The sequence below is a fragment of the Rhinolophus hipposideros genome (genome assembly GCF_964194185.1).
Source record: "Rhinolophus hipposideros genome assembly, chromosome: 16".
Classification (NCBI taxonomy): domain Eukaryota; kingdom Metazoa; phylum Chordata; class Mammalia; order Chiroptera; family Rhinolophidae; genus Rhinolophus; species Rhinolophus hipposideros.
The window spans coordinates 8,728,278-8,751,819 of NC_138062.1; the positions used below are offsets into that span (position 1 = coordinate 8,728,278).

At 35.5% G+C, this 23,542-nt stretch overlaps 1 protein-coding gene across 6 annotated transcripts in view; it reads left to right on the forward strand.

The window, feature by feature from the left end:
- LARP1B (La ribonucleoprotein 1B) overlaps positions 1-23,542 on the forward strand; it is a 93,527-nt gene that overhangs the window by 1,447 nt on the left and 68,538 nt on the right. For 5 of the 6 annotated variants that reach the window (XR_013995175.1, XM_081077179.1, XM_081077182.1 and 2 more), the window contains exons 2-7: positions 8,604-8,662; positions 9,049-9,108; positions 10,902-11,076; positions 13,927-14,067; positions 16,547-16,693; positions 16,925-17,090. Coding sequence is in view for 5 of the 6 variants with exons in the window: in XM_081077178.1 (XP_080933304.1) it covers positions 8,604-8,662; positions 9,049-9,108; positions 10,902-11,076; positions 13,927-14,067; positions 16,547-16,693; positions 16,925-17,090 (748 nt within the window). In the remaining variant the exon portion in view is untranslated. Of the gene's footprint in view, positions 1-111; positions 437-8,603; positions 8,663-9,048; positions 9,109-10,901; positions 11,077-13,926; positions 14,068-16,546; positions 16,694-16,924; positions 17,091-23,542 lie in introns of those variants that run through there. The other variant, XM_081077180.1, reaches the window with a different exon arrangement.

The following is a 23,542-nucleotide window of genomic DNA, read 5'->3' on the forward strand; positions in this document are numbered from 1 at the left end:
GTCCCCAGGTGTCATTCGCTCTGCCAATTTACATAAATGGGCGTCTGGGACGGGAGCGGCAGGAAGAGGTGGGACCTCTTGACGGGGGGGTGGACGCAACTCGGGCTCGGCGGGCGCCGCCTGATCGCGCTTTGCCCCCACGTGTTGAGCGCCGTGGGAAAGCTGACCCGAGGGCGCTGGCTGTTGCAGTGCACCCTGTAGGAGGGCTTTTCCAGCAGGTGTGAAGCAAGGGATTTAGCTGTGTGTGGAAGCGCAGTAGTGATTTTCTGTCACTTGTGAAATAATTGATAGGGTTAGCATTTCACTGTTTTCAAAACACTAAGTAGTCATTAAAAATGAGACTATGTCGTACTTGCTACCAACATGCCTGGAGTAACGACTGTGGTGGAAGATAAGTGAAGTAGGATAGTTGACGTGGGGGTGGATGGCGCCGTAGGTAAGTGGTCGTCTTGTCACATTCCGTGAGCCCTCCTTCCCTTTAAAGGTTAGGTTGTGTCACTGCCTTTGCGCGCTGACCAACACCGGGTAGCCCTTGCTGCCTGCTTTTGGTGGTAGCGACCGCGTGTGGTTTGGTCTTTTTTTTTTTTTTTTTTTAAGTTAACATGGAAATAGTAAATAGAAGCAAGACAAAAAAGTAATATCTCCTCTAGTTTTTTTTTTTTTTTTTTTTTTTTTTTTTTTTTTTTGTGGAAAGAAAAGCAGGTTCATTCAGAAGGCCAGCATTCTGTGATGATGGTGGAGTCCTGTCCCACGATCATTCTTTCCCTCGTTTCTTTCTAAAATTAGGTTGTGGTAAATTCATTGAACTTTTTCATACAGACATTACGGCTGTTTACTTGTAATTCTTGACTTTGTCTTAAAATTAAATGTTACCAGTGGGATAAGAAAATTTGAGCATATATACAGGATGGTGAAGATACTTGAGATGAAGGGTGTGGTATAAATGTAAGGTGATAGCATTTGCACAGTTAATACTCGTCGTTTTTTATAAATTTTGACACTTGGCAGAAAAAAAAACAACTGAAGAATTTGTTCAACATTTAATGTTACAAGCATTCTCTTTTGCAGAGATGTTTGTTTACTACCATTGCTACTACTGTTACTAACTGAAGACAACAAAAATCTTAAAGCAAAATCTCCATAAAATTTAGAGAAGAGAAGGAAAGTCGAGGTGATCTTTTTTAACAGGACTTTATTGGGGAACAGTGTGTACTTCCAGGACTCAGGTCAGGTTGTTGTCCTTTCAATCTTAGTTGTGGAGGGCGCAGCTCAGCTCCAGGTCCAGTTACCTTTGCTAGTTGCAGGGGACGCAGCCCACCATCCCGGCAACCTTGTGGTTGAGAGGACGCGCTCCAACCAACTGACCCATCTGGGAGGCAGCTCAGCTCAAAGTGCCTTGTTCAATCTTAGTTGCAGGAGGCGCTGCCCACCATCTCTTGTGGGACTTGAGGAGTTGAACTGGCAACTTTGTGGCTGAGAGCCTACTGGCCCATGTGGGAATCAAACCTGCAGCCTTCGGAGTTAGGAGCATGGAGCTCTAACCACCTGAGTCACTGACTGGGCCAGCCCTGGTGATCTTAATGGCTGTCTCACCTCCTTACTTCTACACCTGCACAATATACATTATATTCAGTGAACTACCAAAAACACTGAACTCTGTAGATTGTAAAATCAATTTGACAGGTTTTTTAATCATTAAGGTAAAACCATTTTAATTGCAAATGACCTTGTGAAAAATATTTAAGTTTAATATAGTTAACCTCCAGGTGCCTTCATTGAGGATCTTAATCTTTGTTGGAAAATAAGAACAAGCTGATGCTGGATGTATTTATGGTGTGGTTCATGGGAATTTTAGTTTTGCTGATGTCTCTCTGTAGGCAACCCTTCTGTTCTTGGCATCCGTTCTGTTCCCGCAGGTATTCTGTTCTTCAGACTTGGAGTTGTATAGTAACTTAAAGTCTCTCTTCTGTACTGACTCTACACTGTCTACTACAACTTCTATTTGCAGTTGATGAATAACTTAGGTACTATAAGTAAGGGATTGTGCTGTTTAAATGCATTGTCCAAGACACTTGGGGTTCTAGTCCAGACATTTTTAATAACTAGCTAGTTGACTTCTGGCAAGATTTTTGAGCCCTGTAAATGAACGAAGTGGATGAATTCATCTCTTCCAATTCTTAATACCAGAGTGCCATATATAACTAGGTGCCTTGGCTTCCTATTTTCCTAAGTGAATTTACAACTTCTAGAATAATGAAATAGGAACAGAGGACCTTTAGGGTCCAGAGTAGGTAAAAACTAAGTGTGGGGACAAAGCCCCAAAAAGCAGTTTCCAGGCTCTCGGCCTCACATAGAAAGGTGCTGGCTCGGGTAGTAAATGGCCATCAACTGTGATCAGATGGCCATCAGCTGTGGCTAGTTGGCCGTCAGCTGTAACCCGTAGGCCATTGGCCACTAATATAACGGCTGTGGCTCCGCTAGCAGAAAGGAATGGGGGCTAGCAAGAAGATGGTGGCTGGCAAGCGCGGACTGCTGTTAGGCAGATTATGTAGATCCTGCTTCCTGTGTCTCCAGCCCAGCCACCAGCGAGAATATATTGGTTTGACTCCCCTACTTATGGCTCCGTGGGTGTTCCTTTTTGGCCTTACCGTGTCCTGCGTTCTTGGGCGGGGAGTGGGAGCTGAGACCCTGCACGACAAATGGCGCAGCGAGCAGGGTCCCCCGCGTGACACTAGGGAATGTAAAATTAATACAATTATCTGCTAGTAGGAGGCCTGTATAATTTATCCTATAGACGAGCATATTCTTGAGGGCAAGAGAAGTTTATTAATTATGCTAGTATAATACACTTAAACCCTGTCTATCCAGGCCAAACTTGGTTTTATTGTGACTCTCTTAATGAGGTACAAGGATTCCCTCCACCAAACTTCTCCAGAGAGTTTATTACCACAGAAACATTATAGGAAATGTAGAGGAGTATTTCAGGATCTGTAATCACGCGTTTTCAGGTGAGGCATTCTTGCTTCTTCAGCCCTTGTGAGATGCTTTTGGGATGGTTCTGGCTTATGCATGGCTGTTTTTGGTAATCCAGATAACTGCCTACCTTTTCAACCAAAGCCTGGCCCACCCAAGAGGCCTAAAATAGTTTCACTGCAGTTTTTAATTGTAAGGAATCCAGAAATATTGTTCCTCAATCTGTCCTAACCTTGTTTAAAGTAGTTTTATTTATTTGGGGGGACCTTTATTAAAATCACAAAATGAGATTTATTAATTGCTTACCTGTAGCCATGGTTACATTTTACATATTAAAATTAGCTTTCTAATATTTTAATTCTTTTATAGAAACGTGGTGTATAAAAATACTGATTATTTCGCCCCGCCTTTTTTATCCTTAGTCTATCTCTGACTCCATCAATCCTTTCTCCCAGGGTCTGCTCTACAGCTGTTATTACCCTGGTAACATTTTAAGTTAGTTCTATAAATGATACCTAAATATTTTCTCCTTGTAAAAACTGAGCTCTTGATGTCCCTTTCAAAAAAAGAGATAATCATTTTACCAGTTTACTGAATATCCTTCTAGATCTGTGCCATTATTTACTAATATAGTGTTTTGTATATGCCTTTAGAACATGCCATCCTCCGTTTTTAATTATTAGTTTCAGGTGTGCAAAACAAAATAATGATTAGACATTTACACAACAACAAAGTGATAACCCCGCCAAATCTACTATCCATCTGACATCCTCCATAAAACTATTAAAATACCTTTGACTATATTACCTATGCTGTACTTTACATCTTGTGACGAGATATATATATATATGTATACATATATGTGTGTGTGTGTATGTATATATATATATATGTATATGACATTCTGTATTTTACTAGTTTCAGGTGTACAGCGCAGTGGTTAGGCATTTATATAATCCATGAAGTGATTCCCCCTGATAAGTCCAGTACCCATCTGACACCCTAAATAGTCTCTACAACATTATTGATTATATTTTCCATACTATGTTTCACATCCCCATGACAATCTTGTGACTGCCAATTTATATTTCCTAATTTCTTCACCTTTCTCACCCATCCTCCCACACCCTGCCATCTAGCAACCATGTTTTGCTTGCTCATTTGTTCTGTTTAGATTAGACATATATAAGTGAGACCATATGGTATTTGTCTTTTCTCAGCATCCTCTGTATTTCATTTAGAGTAGTGGTTGATCCTTTATTCTTATTATCATTAATGCGGTTTTTAAAAATTATTTTTGTTGAGGTATAATTGACACAACACTAATTTTAGGTATACAACATATGATTCAATATTTGTATATATTTCAAAATGATCACCACAATAAAGCTAGTTAACATCTTTCCCCATACATACGTAGTTACTTTTAGTTTTTTCTTGTGATAAGGTTGGGCCTTTTTAAACCCCTTTAAAAAGTTGCTGAGAAGTAGTCCATAAATATAACTGACATACCGTGTTTCCTGAAAATAGGACCTAGCCAGAAAGTCAGCTCTAATGTGTCTTTTGGAGCAAAAACTAATATAAGACCCGGTATTATATTTATTATATTAGATTATATTAGATTAGATTTATTTATATAGTATAGTATAGTATATTTTATATTATATTAATATATTATAGTATATTTTATATTATGTTATATTTATATATTATGTTATAATATTATATTATAGACCCAGTCTTACATTATAGTAAAATAAGACCAAATCTTATATTAATTTTTGCTTCAAAAGACGCATTAGAGTTGATTGTCTGGGTAGGTCTTATTTTCGGGGAAACACGGTAGTTAATTTAGCCATTTATCTGTTGGTCAGCATCTTGGTTGTTTCAAAAATTTTTATGCGTACCTCTTGTTTGTCTGACTTTCTCTAGGATAGATGATAAGTGGAATTGTTAAGTCACGGGTATTTGTTAGTTGGCAAGCTGCTCTCTAAAGTGATTGTGCAAATGGATTCTCCCACTTTTAAAGTATGAGAATTATTTTTTTTACTTTTTTAAAGCACTGATTTGCTGTAGAAACATAACATTTTTCTCTTAAACATAGATTTCTCTCTTAAATATAATAAAATGTGAAATTCTGATTGCTGTCAATGAATTTTATTATTTAATACTTTGTTAAAGGTTATGGTCATGAAAATTAAAGTGAGTAAAATCGCTCGGTATGTTGCAGTTGTTGTTTTTATTATTCAAGTTCCTGAAATGAATTGTTTTCCTGATCTATTTAGAATTATTTCCTTATAGATTCTTAGGGTTAAAGAGTAGTATTTTAAATAGTAAATACTGGAATATTATTGGAGTAAATATTGGAATATTACTCAAAAAAGTTGTGCTAGTACAGTTTTTCACTAGTGATGTTATACAAATGGAGATAGGAAGATCACACACTCATTTATGTATATTTATATATACTTGAAGCCGCTAGTAGCTTAAATTTGTTTCTTAGGTTTCCTCTGAAAAGATACACATATTTTTTAATTTTAAAAATTTTATAGGTTGGCTTTTTCAGTCTTAGGTTTTCTCTAATGACATGCGGGGCAAATACCTCCATGTTAGTTAAAACATGGAAAAGTGAAAAAATTTCTTTATTAGGCTTGTTTTCCCTGTTTTCAGTGTGAATATAAAGTTATGTTTAAAACCTGGTGGACACCTTTCCATATCAATACGTAACAGAGTTATCTTACTTATAAAAGTTTTACATTATTTTGTATAGATGTGCCATAATATAACTTTCCCATATTAATGAATGTAGAAGTTATTTAAATATAGTTACCAGCAAAGCTGCAGTGAACATCTTATATAGACATCTTTGTACCTACCTTGTCTTGATTCCCAAATAATTTCCCAGGAATGAAATTGCTTTATTAAAAAGTATATACATTTTAAATGATAGATTATCCTTGAAAGATTACATTACTGTACATGAGAGAAATGTCCATTTTTTTATAGGCTGGATGGCGAACACAGGGCATTCCCTTTCTTTCCTCAATGTGATAGGTGAAAAATGTTTTGTTTTACCTTGCATTTCTTTATTAGTTCAATTGAGTATCATTTCATGTTTGACCATTTGTATTTCTTTTTTGAATCACGTTAATCTTTTACTCAGATTTATTAATGTATTTATAAAAGCTCATCATCCTTTTAACGGAAAAAGGCTGAGTTGATGAGGTGATCTTCTTTATGTTGAACTTGGAATTAGACAAACATGTTCACACAGTTGTCATCGCACAACAGTAGATGCCCCTTCTACCTCTGCTGGGGAGCCGGCCCCTGTGATGTTGAGAGCACAAAGGAGCAGATCAGAATGCTTGTTTTTTGTGGACTAGCTCCCCAAGAAAAAGAAAAAGTGCTGGCTTTCCAAGTTCAATTTTCCTAAACTCATTAATCAGGAAACTTACTGTTTCTGTGGAAGGAATTGGACCTTGGAACAGGAATGCTTTCAGGAAAGTCTTCCTTTTGGAAAAGTAAATTAACTCGAATGTCCTTTTAGTAACCAATGGTAACAAATCACTCTTATTTCCTATCTCAGAGTATCTTACCACATTGGCCGAAATAGTTTATCAAAATCCTCTGTGGTGAAATTAAATTATGTAAGGATAAAATATACATAAACATCCCAACTACAGTGTATACATAAAGCTAGTCCATTAATAAAATGTCAGCATTATAGAAAACACAGAATTAAATGTAAACTTTTTCACATTATATTTGCTGAGGAAGTAAAATTTTTAAAAAATCCAAAAATTTTGAGTCCAAAATAATTGACTGAAATCAGAATTTCTTCCTTGTATTTTTAAACGTGTGAAGAAATAAAGTTCAACATTCTTCCTCAACTTCTTTGCTGACTTCTACCTAGAGGTTGTAATCATTGTCTGGATAGAGTTTAAAGCTGCATTAATTTTTAAATCAATAGAACAATTATTAATTCAGTCACATTCAAATTTTTTTCTTCTAGTTTATTAATAACTTAATTGTGTCATGCAGTATTGAAGTTAAAAGTTTGCTTTCATTTATATATGGTCAGAATAATTTTTATCTTTCATTTCTGACCTTAATTTTGTGATTATTTGTCTAATTCATTTGTCATAAAGCTGTGTAAAACTTGCTTGTGTGGCCTATCCCTTATTACTTTCCATTATATCAAATATTTTGTTTAAGGATGTATTTTGTAACTTAATTTACTTAGCTTAGCAATAGTTGGGGGCATGTTTGCATTTTGTTGAGAGAAAAGTTATACAGTTTTGTACTGCATAACTTTCATAAAATATACATGGTATTCACAGGACATATTTCACAGTCAAATTCTAGATAATGATCAGGCAAATATTCTTTTTTTTAATTAAATTTATTGGGGTGACAATTGTTAGTAAATTTACATAGATTTCAGGTATACAATTCTGTATTACATCATCTATAAATCCCATTGTGTGTTCACCACCCAGAGTCAGTTCTCCTTCCATCACCATATATTTGATCCCCTTTACCCTTATTTCCCATCCCCCACTCCCCTTACTGTCTGGTAACCACTAAACTATTGTCTGTGTCTATGGCAAATATTGTTCTTTAGGTTTTCTTTTTCCTGTCCCCATTTTTTGTCCTATTTGTCTATATATTTTAACTACCGTCTCTATTTTTTCTTAATGAAATATTTTATTCTTATGCATATTTAAACATGTATGCACATACACATATATGTGTGCCTAAGTATGAAGGAGAATAAATAAATACCTGTGTACTCACTATTTGTATTTTATTTAAATTTGCGTCTGGATTTTAACTCATATTATTTTATTCTATGAATTGGTCATTACCATAATTTTTGGGATTCATATTTTGCTGGATTATTGTGTTTTCTGTAGATGTAGATCCCAAGTATATTCTACTCTTTAATATTTATTTTAGGTCTTGTTTAGTTAGATGATAAACCGTTTGGTTATCTTGCTAGGTGATAAACCAAACTGAAAGACAATGTAAAGCTTCATTTGGAGACAGTATAACATTTTTATTTTTTTATGTATTTATTTATTTATTTATTTATTTATTTCAGCCACTATTATTTAAGATAGGGACAAGTGGTGATTCCATGACAGTCTTATATAAACTTTTACAGAGATCTGTTTTTTATGGCTTGAACCTAGTTACAACTTACGGTTGCCAAACTTGTTTGTTTTCAAGGACAAATAGTTTGAAGTCTTCTGACTTGTTTTCTGAATGCTCCTTGATGAGTGTACATTGTATAGAAAAATGTATCCCATTGGGAATTATGTTTCTAACTTTAGTATATGGAAACATACTTCTAATTTTTCATGTTCTGTTAGTGAAAGGATTGCTCTATCAGTGTAAGTAAACTGTTAATATTTACCACTTCTTGATTTGAACACTGAAAACCAGTTTGAATCTACCTTTGAAATGTAGTTGATTTCTTGTTAGGAATTTGAGTATTAGAACTTTGAATTTTTTTGGTAATGATGACTACACTGACTTACTAAAATTGGTATTATAATAGTGATTTTGTTAAATAATATTGAATGAAGTGGTTGTAACAACAATTTTTTCTTTTTTTTTTTTTTAAGAGCTTAGTTCCCCCAAAATTATAAAAGCAGGAAAACTCAAGACAAATAAATCCGACAAGGTATGTCTTTACATGAAGTAGTTCTTAATTACTGTATATTCATTTTGAAAATCATGTGTTCCTAGGTTATTGTGTATTTTTCTTGTAGTTGTATCATTGATGTTAAAGTCAATATACTAGAGAATTGTAGCCTTCATGCAAATCCCCATATGCCTCCATCTCTCTGTATCAATTCTATCAGTGTCGTTAAATAGCGCTAGAAGTTGGATTATAAAACCAAAGCATTCTAATTTCAATGTTCCGTTGTTTGGAGAAACTTTTAATTTGGCAAATGCCTGCATATAATTGAATGTAGGTGATTTTTTAAAATTGCTTTCACTTTCAGAAAATTTCTTCTATTTAAAGTTTCTAATTTGCAGACATAACACTTATTTATTACTTCTTAGGCTAGTGATTTCAGCGATATGGCGAATTGGCCAACACCAAGTGAATTAGTGAACACTGGAGTGAGTACTGTTTTAAGGCTTTTTATATATATGTAGGGAAAATTTTAATATGTAGAATTTATTTTAATATGCAGAAATTTAATAGTCTCATTTTAGTATGCAGAATTTACTTTAAATTTTAGAGAATTACATTAATAAAGAGGTGCTGAAAACTCAGCAGTTACCCTTTATATAGTTTTACCCATTTTTCAGGTACCTGATTTCATTCATCACACTACCATCTGGTTGTATTCTTAGGAGGTAAAGTTATATTTGTAAGGGGTGGGTACCATGCTATTGCATGTAATGCCTACAAATAAAGAGAATAATTTTTAATGTATTGTGTTCAATTGAAGGCCATTTTATGTTTCAGAATTTATACTGTTTTTCTGATTTAAAATCTTTTCAGTGTGTTGAAGTGTTAACTATATACAGATGGTGCCAAAAAATGTATACACATTTTAAGAAAGGAAAAAACTGTATTAAAATTGTAATACTCAATATATACCGACCAATACAAAAGAGGAATGCAAGTCATGTGTATACATTTTTTTTGGCATCCGCAGTGTGTACACACACATACGTATTTATTATGTATACATATCATATTAAGAAGTGTTCAATGAATGAATTTTTTATTTAATTTTAACTATGAAAGAAGCTCTAAAAGATGGTTGAGATTCTATTATGGGACTGTTTAGAGGAGTAGCATATGTGGCTTTCTGGTTACATGTTTTCATTTGGCACTGTATGTACACTTTGCTATTTGTAATTTGTGCAATATTATCAAAGTATAGTTGTAGACAATATATATTAATTTAAACAGCTTAATTGGTGTATAAATGACATATAATAAACTGCAAATATGTAAAGTGTGAAATTTGAAAATTTTGACTTTTGAAATCATCACCACAGTCAAGGAAATAGACTTAACTATTACCCCAAAAGTTTCCTCACACTCCTTTGTAGGTCTCCCTGTCATATTCCCCCCATCATCCCAGGCAACTTTCTGCCACTTAGAGTTAATTTGCTTTTTCTACATTTTTATGTAATTGGAGACACACAGTATATGCTCTCTTTTTCTTTCACTCAGCTTAGTTATTTGGAGATTTGTGTTATGTGTATCTGTAGTTCATTTCTTATTGCTGAATAGTATTCCATGTATGGATGTAAGGCTATTTGTCCATTTACCTACTGATCTACATTTGTGTTGATTCTACTTACTTTTTGGCTGTTAGAAATAAAACTGTTATATAAACTTATGTGTACTAAATTTTGCATGGATATATGCTTTCGTTTTTCTTGGGTAAATACCTGGGAGCAGAATGGCTAGGTCATGTGGTAGCTGTGCGTTTAGCTTTTTAAAAAACAAAATTTTCATTCTCACCAGCAGTGCATGAGAATTCTAGTTATTCCACATCCTCATAGGTATGTGGTGGTATCACATTGTAATTTTAATTTGCATTTCTCTGACTAAAGATAGCAAACACCTTTTCATATACATTTGCCATCAGTTTATCTTTTTAATGAAGTGTTTTTTTAATTTTTTTAAAAATTGAGTTGTTTCCCTGTTACTGCATTTTGAGAGTTCATTTTATATATATTGGATATATATAATTCATTATATACATTTTTTTGGGGGGGGTACAAGTCCTTTATCAAAATACTTAGGAAATATTTTCTCCCAGTCTGGCTTAAGTGTTTTTTGTTTTTTTTTAAGACGTTGTCCTTCGTTTTGCAATGCTTAAGGTGTATTACCACAGATTTTTAGATATGTTAATGAAAACTATTTCATTCAGAAATACTTTTTGCAGTATCAGAGTGTCATCAACCAAGGAAATAAGAAGCCACAAAATAAAAAAGAAAGAGAAGACAAAGTTGAAAAGAGAAGTAACAGTGAGAGCAAAGAAAGCCGGGAAACAAAATTAGATGGTCCTGGTGAAAATGTCAGCGAGGATGAGGCTCACTCAAGTAATCAGCGAAAGAGAGGTTTGTTCATCTATAACTTCATTCTCCCCCAGTTTCATTGCATTATAATTGACATATAACATGGTATGAGTTTAAGGTATAGAACTCAGTGATTTGATGTATGTTGTATATATTGCAAAATGATTACCACAATGTTTAGTTGACATCCAGCACCTCCCAGTCACAATTTTTTTCTTGTGATGAGAACTTTTAAGATCTATTCTCAGCAACTTTCAAATATATACTACAATATTTTTTAACTGTTGTCACTATGCTGTACATTATACCCCCAGGACGTATTTGTCTTGTAAGTTTGTACCTTTTGACCACCTTCGTTCATTTCTGCCATCTCCCCAACCCCCACCTCTGGCAACCAACAATCTGTTTTTTTCTTTGAGTTTGTTTTTTTCAGATTTCACGTATAAGGGAGTTCATACAGTATTTGTCTTTCTCTGTCTGACTTATTTCATAGTATGTAATGCCCTTGAGGTCTATGTTGTTGCAAATGGCAGGATTTCCTTCTTTCTCATAGCTGAATAATATTCCATTTTGTGTGTATGTATGTGTGTGTGTGTGTGTGTGTGTGTGTGTGTATATGTACATAACACACACCCCATATTTTTGTTATCCATTTATCTGTCGGTGGCCACTTAGATTGATTGTTTCCATGTCTTGCCTATTGTACATTAGATGGCCCTAGTGAAAAGGTCAGTGAGGATGAGGCTCAGTCAAAGGTAATCAACGAAAGACAGGTTAGTTTATCTGTATCTTTATTTTGATATTGTTTTTTGGAAGAAAGCTGTAGTGATGAAGAATTGTATTTAATCAATTGATTTCTGATAGTCACCAATAAGTATTTTTGGATTTCTTCAGAAAACCACTTTCAATGGTAACTGATCTACTTTTGTAACATTTCTAACTATTAGGCTTTCCTTTTTGCGTTTGACTTGTTTTTTTATGTCAGAATGGAATGAAGTTGCACTTACAGAGATGGGTGTAGATACGTGATTGGAAAGTTGTGTGATAACTATTGTTTTTTAAATCTGCGTTGGAACTGCTCCTTATCTTTCAGGGAGTTCTGAGAAAATATTTTTCTAAGAGAAAAGTGAGAACAATTTTGGTCAATGTTTTTCCTCATAGCATTCCCCCGTTAAATTACACTTTGAAGAAAAAAATATTGTCTCTGCGTTCTTTTCCATTGTCTTTTTGGAACTTTTCATGTGTCTAGGGACAGGTTACGATTTAACTGCTTTGTAAAAACATATATTCATCAGTGTTCTGAGCCTAAGTAAAAGTGTCTTAGGGGCCTTTAGGCAGAAACATTCTTTAAACTGTCAGAAAGTCAGTAGCTGAGGTGAGGTGAACATTGGGAGAGTGGCAGGAAATGCTGTTAGAGAGGTAGGCGAGGTCCACGTCATTCGGGGTCCAAACTTGGAATTCACATTTTATTTCGAGTGTCCTGGGAGGCATTGAAGCTTTTCAATTCATGGAGTTGATACAGCATGAGAAGGGGACATTTCATGAAGCAGTAGTTGCCAGACAACTTCAGCAATGGAAGTAACAGTCTACCGTGTATTGAGCACTTGCTTGATTTTTTTTTTAATGTGTATCTAATCCTTAGGTGCAGGGTGAGCATTCAGCTCACTTGGTGTAATGAGTCAAGGTTAATTGCGCAAAAGTAGTGTCAACAGAACAACCATGTGGTTATTAGAGGGGAAAAAAATTCCCCATTTCTTAAACACTTTATCATCACTTAGCTTTTTTATACTTCTTAGACACACAGTAGTCTTTCTGATTGTCTAGAATTCATACAGATAACAGACCTGTTGTCCTCTAAAGTTTGTCTTCTTTGTTAATTGCTTCAATTAAAACTAGTCAGCACTAAAATCCAGGTGTTTATATAGAGTAATTCATATAATCATGTCATGAATTGACTCTCATCAGAGCACACATCTTTATCTTCAAATGAGAGGCTTATTTGTGCCAAAGAATCTCTTGATAGAATTTATTGCATAGACTTTAAAGAGTTTTTAGATCTTTTCCTGTTGTCTTTTTCTCATCTGTCCATAGTTTGCAGGATTTGTAGGAACTCATTACTATAGTTGCAAACTAATATTCCCTTTCCATTAGTTACCTTAGTAATGTTTCCCTTGCTCATGAGTCTTTTTGTTTTAGTTTAAAAAAATATATTGGGCAGAAGACTGAACAATTTGAAACCTTAACTGTGGAATCCATGAATAGGTAATCTTTAGAATTACACTATAATAATTAATTACACTGTCTGTTAGTCAACAAGAAAAATTAAATTGCTTGTATCTCTTAAGTTAGGAAATGTATAGTAGGTATAAAAAGATTTATCAAATGCAGTTAGACGGATTTTACACTTAAACTTAATTTGGAGAAACTTCTTTTAAGAAACATGGATAAATTAATATTTTAGACAGTGATTTGAATCTGAAAGTGTTTTGAATCATTAGCCAAGCTCTCTAATGTATGCATTATAATGTCTTATCACGTATACTCTATTCTAGGGCCTAAGAATCAGGTATTAGACAGCAGTAGTGTCTACACATACTTTTTTTGAAAAACTTATCCATCAGAATTAAAATGAAGAGCGAACATTTCACTTAAAAGCAAAGAATTCCTATGATATTTTATCACTTTTCACTTGATTTTTAGAAATATTATTTGCACAAAAAAGTTTATTAAGGAGCTGTGTGAGAAGAAAATTATTTTGATGCTATACAAATAATCCCTTTAAGGACAAACTAAATCTCTCATTTAATTAAAATTTAGAGTCCTTTCAAAATTGCAAAGCTTTAATGAAAATTATGCATTGTTATTAAATGGTTGTATTTTGTTTTCTTCAAGCTAATAAGCACAAGTGGGTACCACTCTACTTAGATGATGTAAGACCAGACAGTCAAGAAAGACCAGGATCCCGGAACAGCTCAAGATGTCAACCTGAGGCAAATAAAGCATCACATAACAATAGGAGAAATGATACACGAAGTAAGTTACATTCTATGAGAAAAAGAACTAAAGAACTTTGTTTTAATAACCATGTATAGTGTAAACTATCTGAGAGTAAGTTGTAGACATTGTGCCCCTTTAACCCTAAATACTTTCAGAGTATATATTGTAAGAACAGTAATACTGTATGACTATCCACGGCAGATTTTCCCAATAACGTTCTTCAGTCCCCCCCTCCCCCCTTTCCAGGAGCTAATCTTGGATCACACATTGCTTTTAGTTGTTTTTTCTCTTTTGTTTCCATTAGTCTTGAACAGTTCTTTTGCTTCTGTCTTAGAGCATCACATGGAAGTACACATAATCTTGTTTTATCTCACTGTTGGTGGTATTAACTTTGGGCACTTGGTTAAGTTGCTGTACTCCAGGTTTTTTTTATTGTAAAGATACTCTCTTCTTCTAATTAATATGTAATTTGTGGGGAGAGACTGTGAGATGTGTGAATCCCCAGTTTCTCATAAGACTTTTCACGTGAGCTTTAGTTGCCATTGGTGATTCTTACCTGATTCAATTATTACCATGATGGCTGCAAATACTGATTTTTCTTACTGTGTCATTCCTTCTATATTTATTATTTGGCATTCCACTGTAAAAAGCAACTTCCCATCATTATCAGTGTGGACTTCTTCCGGCCTCTTATTTTTTTCAATGGGTTGTGATTTGTTACCATGATTATTTAATTTGATGCTCAAATTACCTCAAATTTGGACCCAGATTTCTGAGTCCTTTTTTAAAAAGTCAACTTTTACTGAGTTATAAATTATATATATTAAAATACACTTATATTACTGTCACTTCCCCCAACCATGAATCTTTCTGTCAGGTTAGATTTACCCTTTCTAGAATTTCATATGACTTGAACTGTACAATATGTATTATGTAAATATTTTATGACAATTGTGTTTAAATTACAAATTTTTTTTTCTTGTATATTAGTGTAACGTAAAAAAAAGATTACTGTGGGTTCAGGCAGAAATATTGGAAAAAACTGATTACTGGGAGGAATTGCAGTGTCGAGGTCAGTGATGATCAATGAGAGTGTTTTTGTTTTTCCTCCCAAGTGGACATTTGGCATTGTCTGGCGATAATACTGGTTTTCAACAATCTGAGCAGGGAATGGTGAGTGAGTGCTACTGGCATCTAGTAAGTAGAGGTCATGGAGGATGCTTCACAACTTATAGTACACAGGACAGCCCTTCCACACACACTCAAGAGTTATCTGTCAGTAGTGTCGAGGTTGAAAAACCCTGGTCTTTAGGGTATAATAACCTTTAAATATATTAATTATTCCAGTTTGTTTTTTTGAAAGTGGATGTGCCTGTTTTGGCTCTTAGTAGCAGTATACAAGTGTTCTACCTTTTCTGTCTTGGTCCACATTTCATATTGCAGGACCTTAAAATGTTTGTCAGAGTGGGGCAGATGAAATGCTCTTTCATTATCTTAGTTCGTATTTCTCATGGCCACTAAAGCTGAGCACCATTTTCTGTATTTATTGTTTATTTGCATTTCCTGGTTTGCCCTACCTGTCTCGTAGACATTTGCTATTGAGTCACCATGTACGCACATATGTGCTTTAGTGGGTTTGTAAGAAATTGTATAAGTTGTATATGAATTCTGGATATAATTCCTATATTGTGTTGCAGATATCTTTTCCCAGATACCTTCTTACATTTATTTTTCAAATGTATTATTTTATTTTTTTCTAAGTCAGTAACTGTGTGAAGGGTGAAACAGAATACCTGATTTTAACAAACTGCTGTCCATGAAAATAAGAAGTCATTTATATTTAGCAGTCATACTGAAAAAAGCAGTTGATGCTTTGTTCCATTTTCTGTTTCTGGTGGTGTTTCTATTACAGGTTTTAACAGCAGGAAATGATAATGAAACATTCTTGAAACATCTATTAGAGGTTACCTCCAAATGAATAAGTACTATTTCTATCTAATACAACATTTTGTTGTGCTGCATCTCTAATTTACTCAAAATTAAAACCAGATAATTGACATTTACATTAATTCAATATATAACCCCTATGCTTTTAAAAACGTGTATGTTACTGTAATCAAAATACTTTGTAATGTTTTCATTTCTTCTTTAGAAGAAATGTCTTTTACTTAAGTAGAAATATCCTTCCCTTAAACGTTTCATGAAAATAAGTATTTTGTAGGAGTTTTATATCTAGTGCAAACTTAGCTGTCTTGGAATTTCTTCTATATTTAACAGTACAATCTTAGCAAAGTACTTCTTTATCATTTCATTATGTTATTTTTACTTATTAGAATGTCTCTATATGCAGTACTTTTGTGGGCTCGAGACATTTTGACAAATTTCTGTGAGCTCTGTTAAATTTGCATCTATCTGAAGAATGCCTGGGTACTAACAACTAGTTACAAAGTGGGGAGGTGTGGTTACCATTTTTTCATATATTATTCATAGCTGCGAATATTTTTATTTTAAATAGGTTGGAGGCGTGAGAGAGAAAAGAGAGATGATCAAGATGAAGTTTCCAGTGTGAGAAGTGAGGGTGGTAACATACGAGGTTCCTTTAGAGGCCGAGGAAGAGGCCGAGGACGGGGCAGAGGAAGAGGCAGAGGAGGAAATCTTCGATGTATGACGTTTTTTTATTTTGTTAAATTAGATGAACTTTGAAAAAAGTGTGCAAGCCCTCTGTTAGTTTTTCCCACTGTCTCATAAAATGATTCAATTAATTTGTTTGATAATATAGTTTTATATTTGTCATTCCTTGAAATGTTTTACTTTGGATTTTTCTTTATAGTAATGATTTTTTCTGTTTTTTATTAAATCTGTGATCACTTTTCTTTTTCTTATTTACATCAAGTGAACTTTGATTATTCATATGGTTATCGAGAACATGGTGAAAGGACTGATCAACCATTTCAAACAGAACTCACTACCAGTATGATGTATTACTATGATGATGGAACAGGAGTACAGGTGTATCCTGTGGAAGAAGCATTGCTTAAAGAGTATATTAAGCGCCAAATGTAAGTGGATCAGATATAAGCAGATGGGATAGTAAAATCTATTGCAATGTCAAACTTTAACATCACTGATAGTGAATATGTTCTAATACATTTTTGAAGTTTTTTAGTAAACTTGGAGGATCTTAATAGTATTTTGTATTACATTTTTTTCTAGGAAATGTTAGTAAAGTGTGTAAAGTATTTAAAAATTTATTATATGACTACTGCTTTCTCTACTGTTTAGGTATTTCTCTGCTTAAAGAATATTAGTTATAATGTCATGGCATAATGAGTGATTAAATATAAGAATATAGAACTGCATTATATATATTTGAACTTGAGGAAAAGAAACGGCTTATTTGCAAATAAATGTGTCTATTAAAATTTGCGAATAAATATAAAATGGCAAAAAAGGAGTATCTTCTGACTTTGCTAGCAGTTGATTTGAAAATTCTAAGTTTTCTTTAACTTTTTTGATACCTTTGTTATTTAAAAAAATTGTTTTTGATTATAGTTGCTTACACTATATTAGTTTCAGATATACAACATAGTGATTGGACATTTATGAGGTGTAACAATATAGTGAATGTTTAAATTAAAAATAATTATTACAGTAAAAGACACATTGGTATTAATCCCCTTCAAAATACTCCCCCTTGCCTAGAACACACTTATTCCACCATTCTTGCCACTTTCTGAAGCAGTTCTGGAAATCCTCTTTTGTGAGTGTCTTTAGTTGCGCTGTCATAGCTGCCTCAATGTCCTGAATCAATTCAAAACGTTTACCTTTCATGGTCATTTTGATTTTGGGGAAGAGTCAGAAGTCACATGGTGCCAGATCTGGTGAATATGGTGGATGAGGACACACCGTAATGTTTTTATTTGATAGAAATTGCCATACCAGAAGTGATGTGTGACATAGAGCCTTTCTGTTGGGATCAAAAAATATGGTGAATGCTGCTGCTGAGTTCCATCCAATGGAAAGGCAGGGATCTTCAATATAGAAGGTGGCACATCGAACCTTAGTAACAGTGTGTGACTAAGGTTCAAGTTGTTTGGTGCATTCAGTTGGATTTGCGCTGCAATTGAGAGAAGGTGTGTTTTAAAGTGCCGTAAATCATCCTCAGTCATGAGTACACTCCATGTCACACATCACTGCCGGTGTACAGCAATTTTTGTCAAATAAAAACATTCCAGTGTGTCTTCATCCACCTTATTCACCAGATCTGGCACCGTGTGACTTCTGGCTCTTCCGCAAAGTTAAAATGACCATGAAACGTAAACGTTTTGAATCGATTCAGGACATCAAGGCATGGACGACAGTGCAATTAAAGACATTCATGAAAGAGGATTTCCAGAACTGTTTCAGGAAGTGACAAGAATGATGGGATGAGTGTGTTCGAAGCGAGATGGAGTATTTTGAGGGGGAATAATGGCAATGTGTCTTTTACTGTAATAAATTTCTTTTATTTAAACATTCACTGTATTGTTTGATCACACCTCGTATATAACTTACAGAGTGATCACCTGATAAATCTAGTACCCATCTGACACGATATATAGTTATTACAATATTATTCCTTATGCTGTACCTCCCTGTGGTTATTTTGTAACTACTAAATTGTACTTCTAATAATCCTTTTCCATTTTTCACTGATCTCCCCAAATCCCTTCACATCTGGCAACATTTAAAATGTTCTCTGTATCTATGAGTTTGTTTCTATTTTGTTCATTTGTTTTGTTCTTAAGATACCACATATAAGTCAAATCATGGCATTTGTCTTACTCCACTCAGCACAGTACCTTCTAGGTCTATCCATGATGTTGCCGATAGCAAGATTTCATTCATTCTTTTTTATGGTTGAGTAATAGTTCATTGTATATATGTACACCTCATTATCGATTCATCCACCGATCGACATCCAGGTTGCTTCCATATCTTGGATATTGTAAAACATATGGTGGATGCACATGTCCCTTTGAAGTAGTGTTTTGGGTTTCTTCTGATAAATACCCCAAAGTGGGATTACTGGGTCCTTCTTTGTCTCTTGTTATAGCCTTTGTTTCAAAGTCTATTTTGTCTGGTATAAGTATTGCTACCCCAGATTTTTGTTTGTTTGTTTCTATTTTCATGAAATATCTTTTTCCATCCTTTTACTTGCAGTGTGTGTATCTTTAGATTTGACTTGATTCTGTCGTAGGCAGCATATGTAAGGGTCGTGTTTTCTTATCCATTCAGTCTGTTGATTGGAGCATTTAATCCATTTGCAGTTCTTGATACATATGTAGTTATTGCCATTTTATTACTCATATTTTAGTCTTTTTTTTCTTCTTAAAGAAGTTCTCCTAACATTTCCTGTAATGCTAGTTTGGTAATGATGAACTCCTTTAGCTTTTTCTTGTCTGGGAAGCTCTTTATCTGTCCTTCGATTCTCAATGATTGCTGGGTTGAGTAATCTTGGTTGTAGGTCCTTTTCATCACCTTTAACATTTCACACCAACCCTTTCTGGCCTTCAAGTTTCTGTTGAGAAATCAGCTGACAGTCTTATAGGAGCTCCCTTGAAGGTAACTACTTTTCTCTTGCTGCTTTTAAGATTCTCTCTTTGTCTTTAACCTTTGGCGTTTTAATTATGATATATTTTCGTGTGGGTCTCTTTGGGTTCATCTTGTGCTTCCTGGGCTTGTATGTCTATTTCTTTTGCCAGGTTAAGGAAGTTTTCCATCATTATTTCTTCAAGTAGGTTTTCAATTCCTTACTCTCTTTCTCTCTCTTCTTATTGTACCCTTATGATGCAAATGTTAGTATACTTGATGTTGTTCCAGAGGCCCTTTAAACTCTCCTCATTTTTTAGATTTATTTTTGTTTTTGCTGTTCTGATTGGGTGTTTTCTACCTTGTCTTCCAAATCACAGGTTTAATCCTGTGCTTCATCTAATCTATTGATTCCCTCTAATGTGTTCTTTATTTCAGTTATTGTAGTCTTCATTTCTGACTGGTTCTTTTTTATGTTCTCTATCTCCATTTTTATGTTTCCTATCTCTTTGTTGAAGTTCTACCTGAAATCATTGAACATCCTTATAACCAGTGTTTTGAACTCTTCTAGACTTCTTGTCTCCATCTTGTTTAGTTCTTTTTATTTTTTTCCCCTTCTTCTGACTCCCCCCTACTCCCCACTCCGGTTCAAGCCGTTGTTTCTCAGTCTAGTTGTGTAGGACACAGTTCCTTGGCCCATGCTGGTATTATGAGCTTTGTGCTCTCCCCAGCTGAGGCAATTGGTTGCCCATCATTGGTTGGCTGTAAACAGCAGCTCACAGCGGCTCTTGCCAGCCACTGGCCACTCACGGTAGCCCAGCTCATAGGAGACCCATTGTTCATGGGAGAGCCATAGTTCACAATCTTAGCTATAGAGGGCTCAGCTCACTGACCCATGTGGGAATCGAACCAGCGACCTCGGCATTAGGATCATGGTGCTCCAACCACCTGAGCCACCGGGCCAGCCCTGTTTAGTTCTTTTTTTTGGAGCTTTGTTCTGATCTTTCATTTGGAACATGTTTCTTTGTTTCCTCATCTTGGCTGCCTCCCTGTATATGTTTTTATGTATTAGGTATAGCTGCTATGTCTCCCAGTCTTAGTAGAATGGCCTTATGTATTAGGTGTCCTTTGAGGCCCGGTGGTACAGTCTCCCTGGTCACCTCAACCGGGTGTTTCAGGTGTGTCCCTTGTGTGGGTTGTGTGTGCTCTCGCTGTAGTTGGGCCTTGATTGCTGTTTGCAATTATCCAGAGGGGTTGACCCTCTGGATAATTGGTTATGAGGACTGGCTGTGACTATAGTGGAGGAACTATTGAGCAGGAGCTGACCATACAGAGCAGGATTCGCTTTAGTGGGGCTCTGGTGCCTTGCTGAGTATGCTCTTTGGGTGTGTCATTTGTGGATGTCATTGGGTGGTATTCTGGTGTGGTCTGAACCTGGCCACTGCGTGTGATGGTTCTGGGGTCTCTTGGGAGGGACTTTGGTGCAGGCCAAGGTCAGCTGCTGCCTATGCCCTGTTCAGGGCTGCTTGGTATGAGTTGTATTTGCAGATAGTTACCACTTGTGCTGGGCTTGGAAGTGCCTAGAAAAGGACAAGCTGGGAATTGAGGCTGGCTGTCACTAATGCCAGGCTTGGAGCTGCTTAGCAAGAGATAGGGACATGCCGAGGCCAGATACTGCTTGTCTGGGGTTTGTGAAGCTTTGAGAGATTGTAGGAAAATCTGCAGCAGGAGCCAAGACAGGCCATTTGTATGGAAAAGCCACTGGAAATGGCTTGTGCCACCAGAAGTGGCTTGTGTAGGCCCAGCCTGCAAGTTGGAAGAGGCAAGGTCTCAGGGAATTATTAGGGCATGGAAAATGGTGTTAGCTAGGTTGATGGAGACACAGGTTTGTTATCCGCTGTGTGCTGGATTGGGAGAGAACTGGACAAAAGAACAGTGGCTTCTGCCAGCACTTCTCTCTGGGAGGAAGCTGCCCCTCAGCCCTCATCCTAAAGCCAGACAATATCCTCCCTGTATGTCCCTGGCACCTTTTGAGCTGCTGCCCCAGTGCTAGAGCTCAGAGCAAGTGAGTCTGTGCTCCGGCCCTTTAAGAGGAAAACCTGAGATTCCCATCACCCCACCTTTTCACTCAGCCACAATCTCCTCTGGTTTTCACAGCCAGAAGTTGCAGGGACTTTTCTCTCTCGCACTGGAACCCTGGGCTGGGGAGCCTGCTTGGGGGGATGGGACCCCTCCTCAGGGAGTACCTCAGCAGCCAAGATCCCTCCTGATTTTTATCTGCCACACATGGGTGTGGAACCAGCATGTTCTGCATCTCTGCCCCTCCTGCTAGTCTCAACATGGCTTCTTCTATATTTCCTTAGTTACAGGACTTCTGTTCAGCTAGACTTCACTGATGGTTGTTCTGTAGTTTCATTGTAATTTTGAGGTGGTCATGGGAGGAGGCAGGCACAGTGTTTACTTACTTAGCCATCTTGACTGAAATCCAAGCTCTTCTTTAACTTTTAAGTTGTCTTTCTTCGTGACACATATTAAATGGGTTACTTAATCATTTTTTAGTTCAGACTCCTTAGTCATCTAGTTCTCACAGTAGTTATTTTCTGAATACTGAAGTTGAAGTTAGGAGAATATTTATTTGTTCTGTTGTCTTTAAGAAAGAATAACCCCTCTGTATATTAGTATTATATAGGTGTTTTGCATATTTATGTAGTGTTTATGTAGTGGTGAGAAAAATGTTTCCAAAGTGATTTGCATAACTGATTTTCTGCAAGTCGATATTTTTTATTCTTACAGTGTGAAGGCAGAAGACTATTTTTGGAAGGGCATAGCATTGTTAAACATTTATTTTTATTTAAGAAAGCAAATGGATTCTACTCCATTAATAGAAAATAATTTCTTCATCAGCATCAGCAGGCATCCACCTGGGATGCTTTCATGGTAGTTTTGATTGGCTTACAATATGAAGCACCTTGTTTATTTTGTTCTTGCTTCTTTTGTTACAGTTGACGTAAACACTGAAGAAAAGGGCCTTTTTAAGGGCAGAAAGTGCCTGGCACGTGGCCATCAACTTCAAATCACTATTCCTGTCTCTCTTTTTTTTTTTTAAATCTTGCTACTGGGTCCCTTCTGAGACCTGGCAGTGGACATGCAACTCTGTGTCAGGATAAGCGGCCTCAAATGTGCTCAAACAAGTGAGGGAGGAGCAGAGCTACTTCAGTGTTGACAAAATTTCTGATCATGCAGTATAGAATCCTGAACTTCTAAGGTAGGACATGATAGTGTCCCCTAGGACACTGTACAAAATGTCAGACACTGTATTGGGCATGGCTCCTTTTGTTGTTATTTTAGCAGTAAGGTTTTGGCAGATGTTAGACCACCAGATTTAGAATGGATTTTTATTGTTACCATTCTTTGATTAGTGGACATCTGGATTTGAGGAGTCCTGCTTTTGACTTTGTGTCTTTGAGGTTTCTAATACATAGATAGGTTCATTGATTAAGGTTTAGATTTTTCTCTTTGAGAAGTTAACCAAAAAACTGCCTTGTACTTGTGATTCTGTTAAATGTATTTTGAACTAAAATGCTTAGCTGATTATGGATGGTTGAGTTTAAAAAATCATTTTAACTGAAAATGTATGTTAATTTGTTGTGATTTCAGAATATTAAAAATTTAAGGTCTTGATTGTTTCTAGGTAAGACCGTCTTTCATGGCATTCGTACTTATAGATGAGTGTCTTTGTAGCCCATTAGAAGTTTTAAAATATATATACTATAGGAAATAAAGTGATTTATGAATTTATTTAGATATCATGGTTTTCAAAAAGTACTAAGTTAAAAGTCTTCTTAATGATTCAGAGAAGTTTTTTTCTAAGAACAATTTTAACTTGTGACTAAATGAAATGTATTAATGTCTGAAAATTTAGAATTTAAGCATATGTATT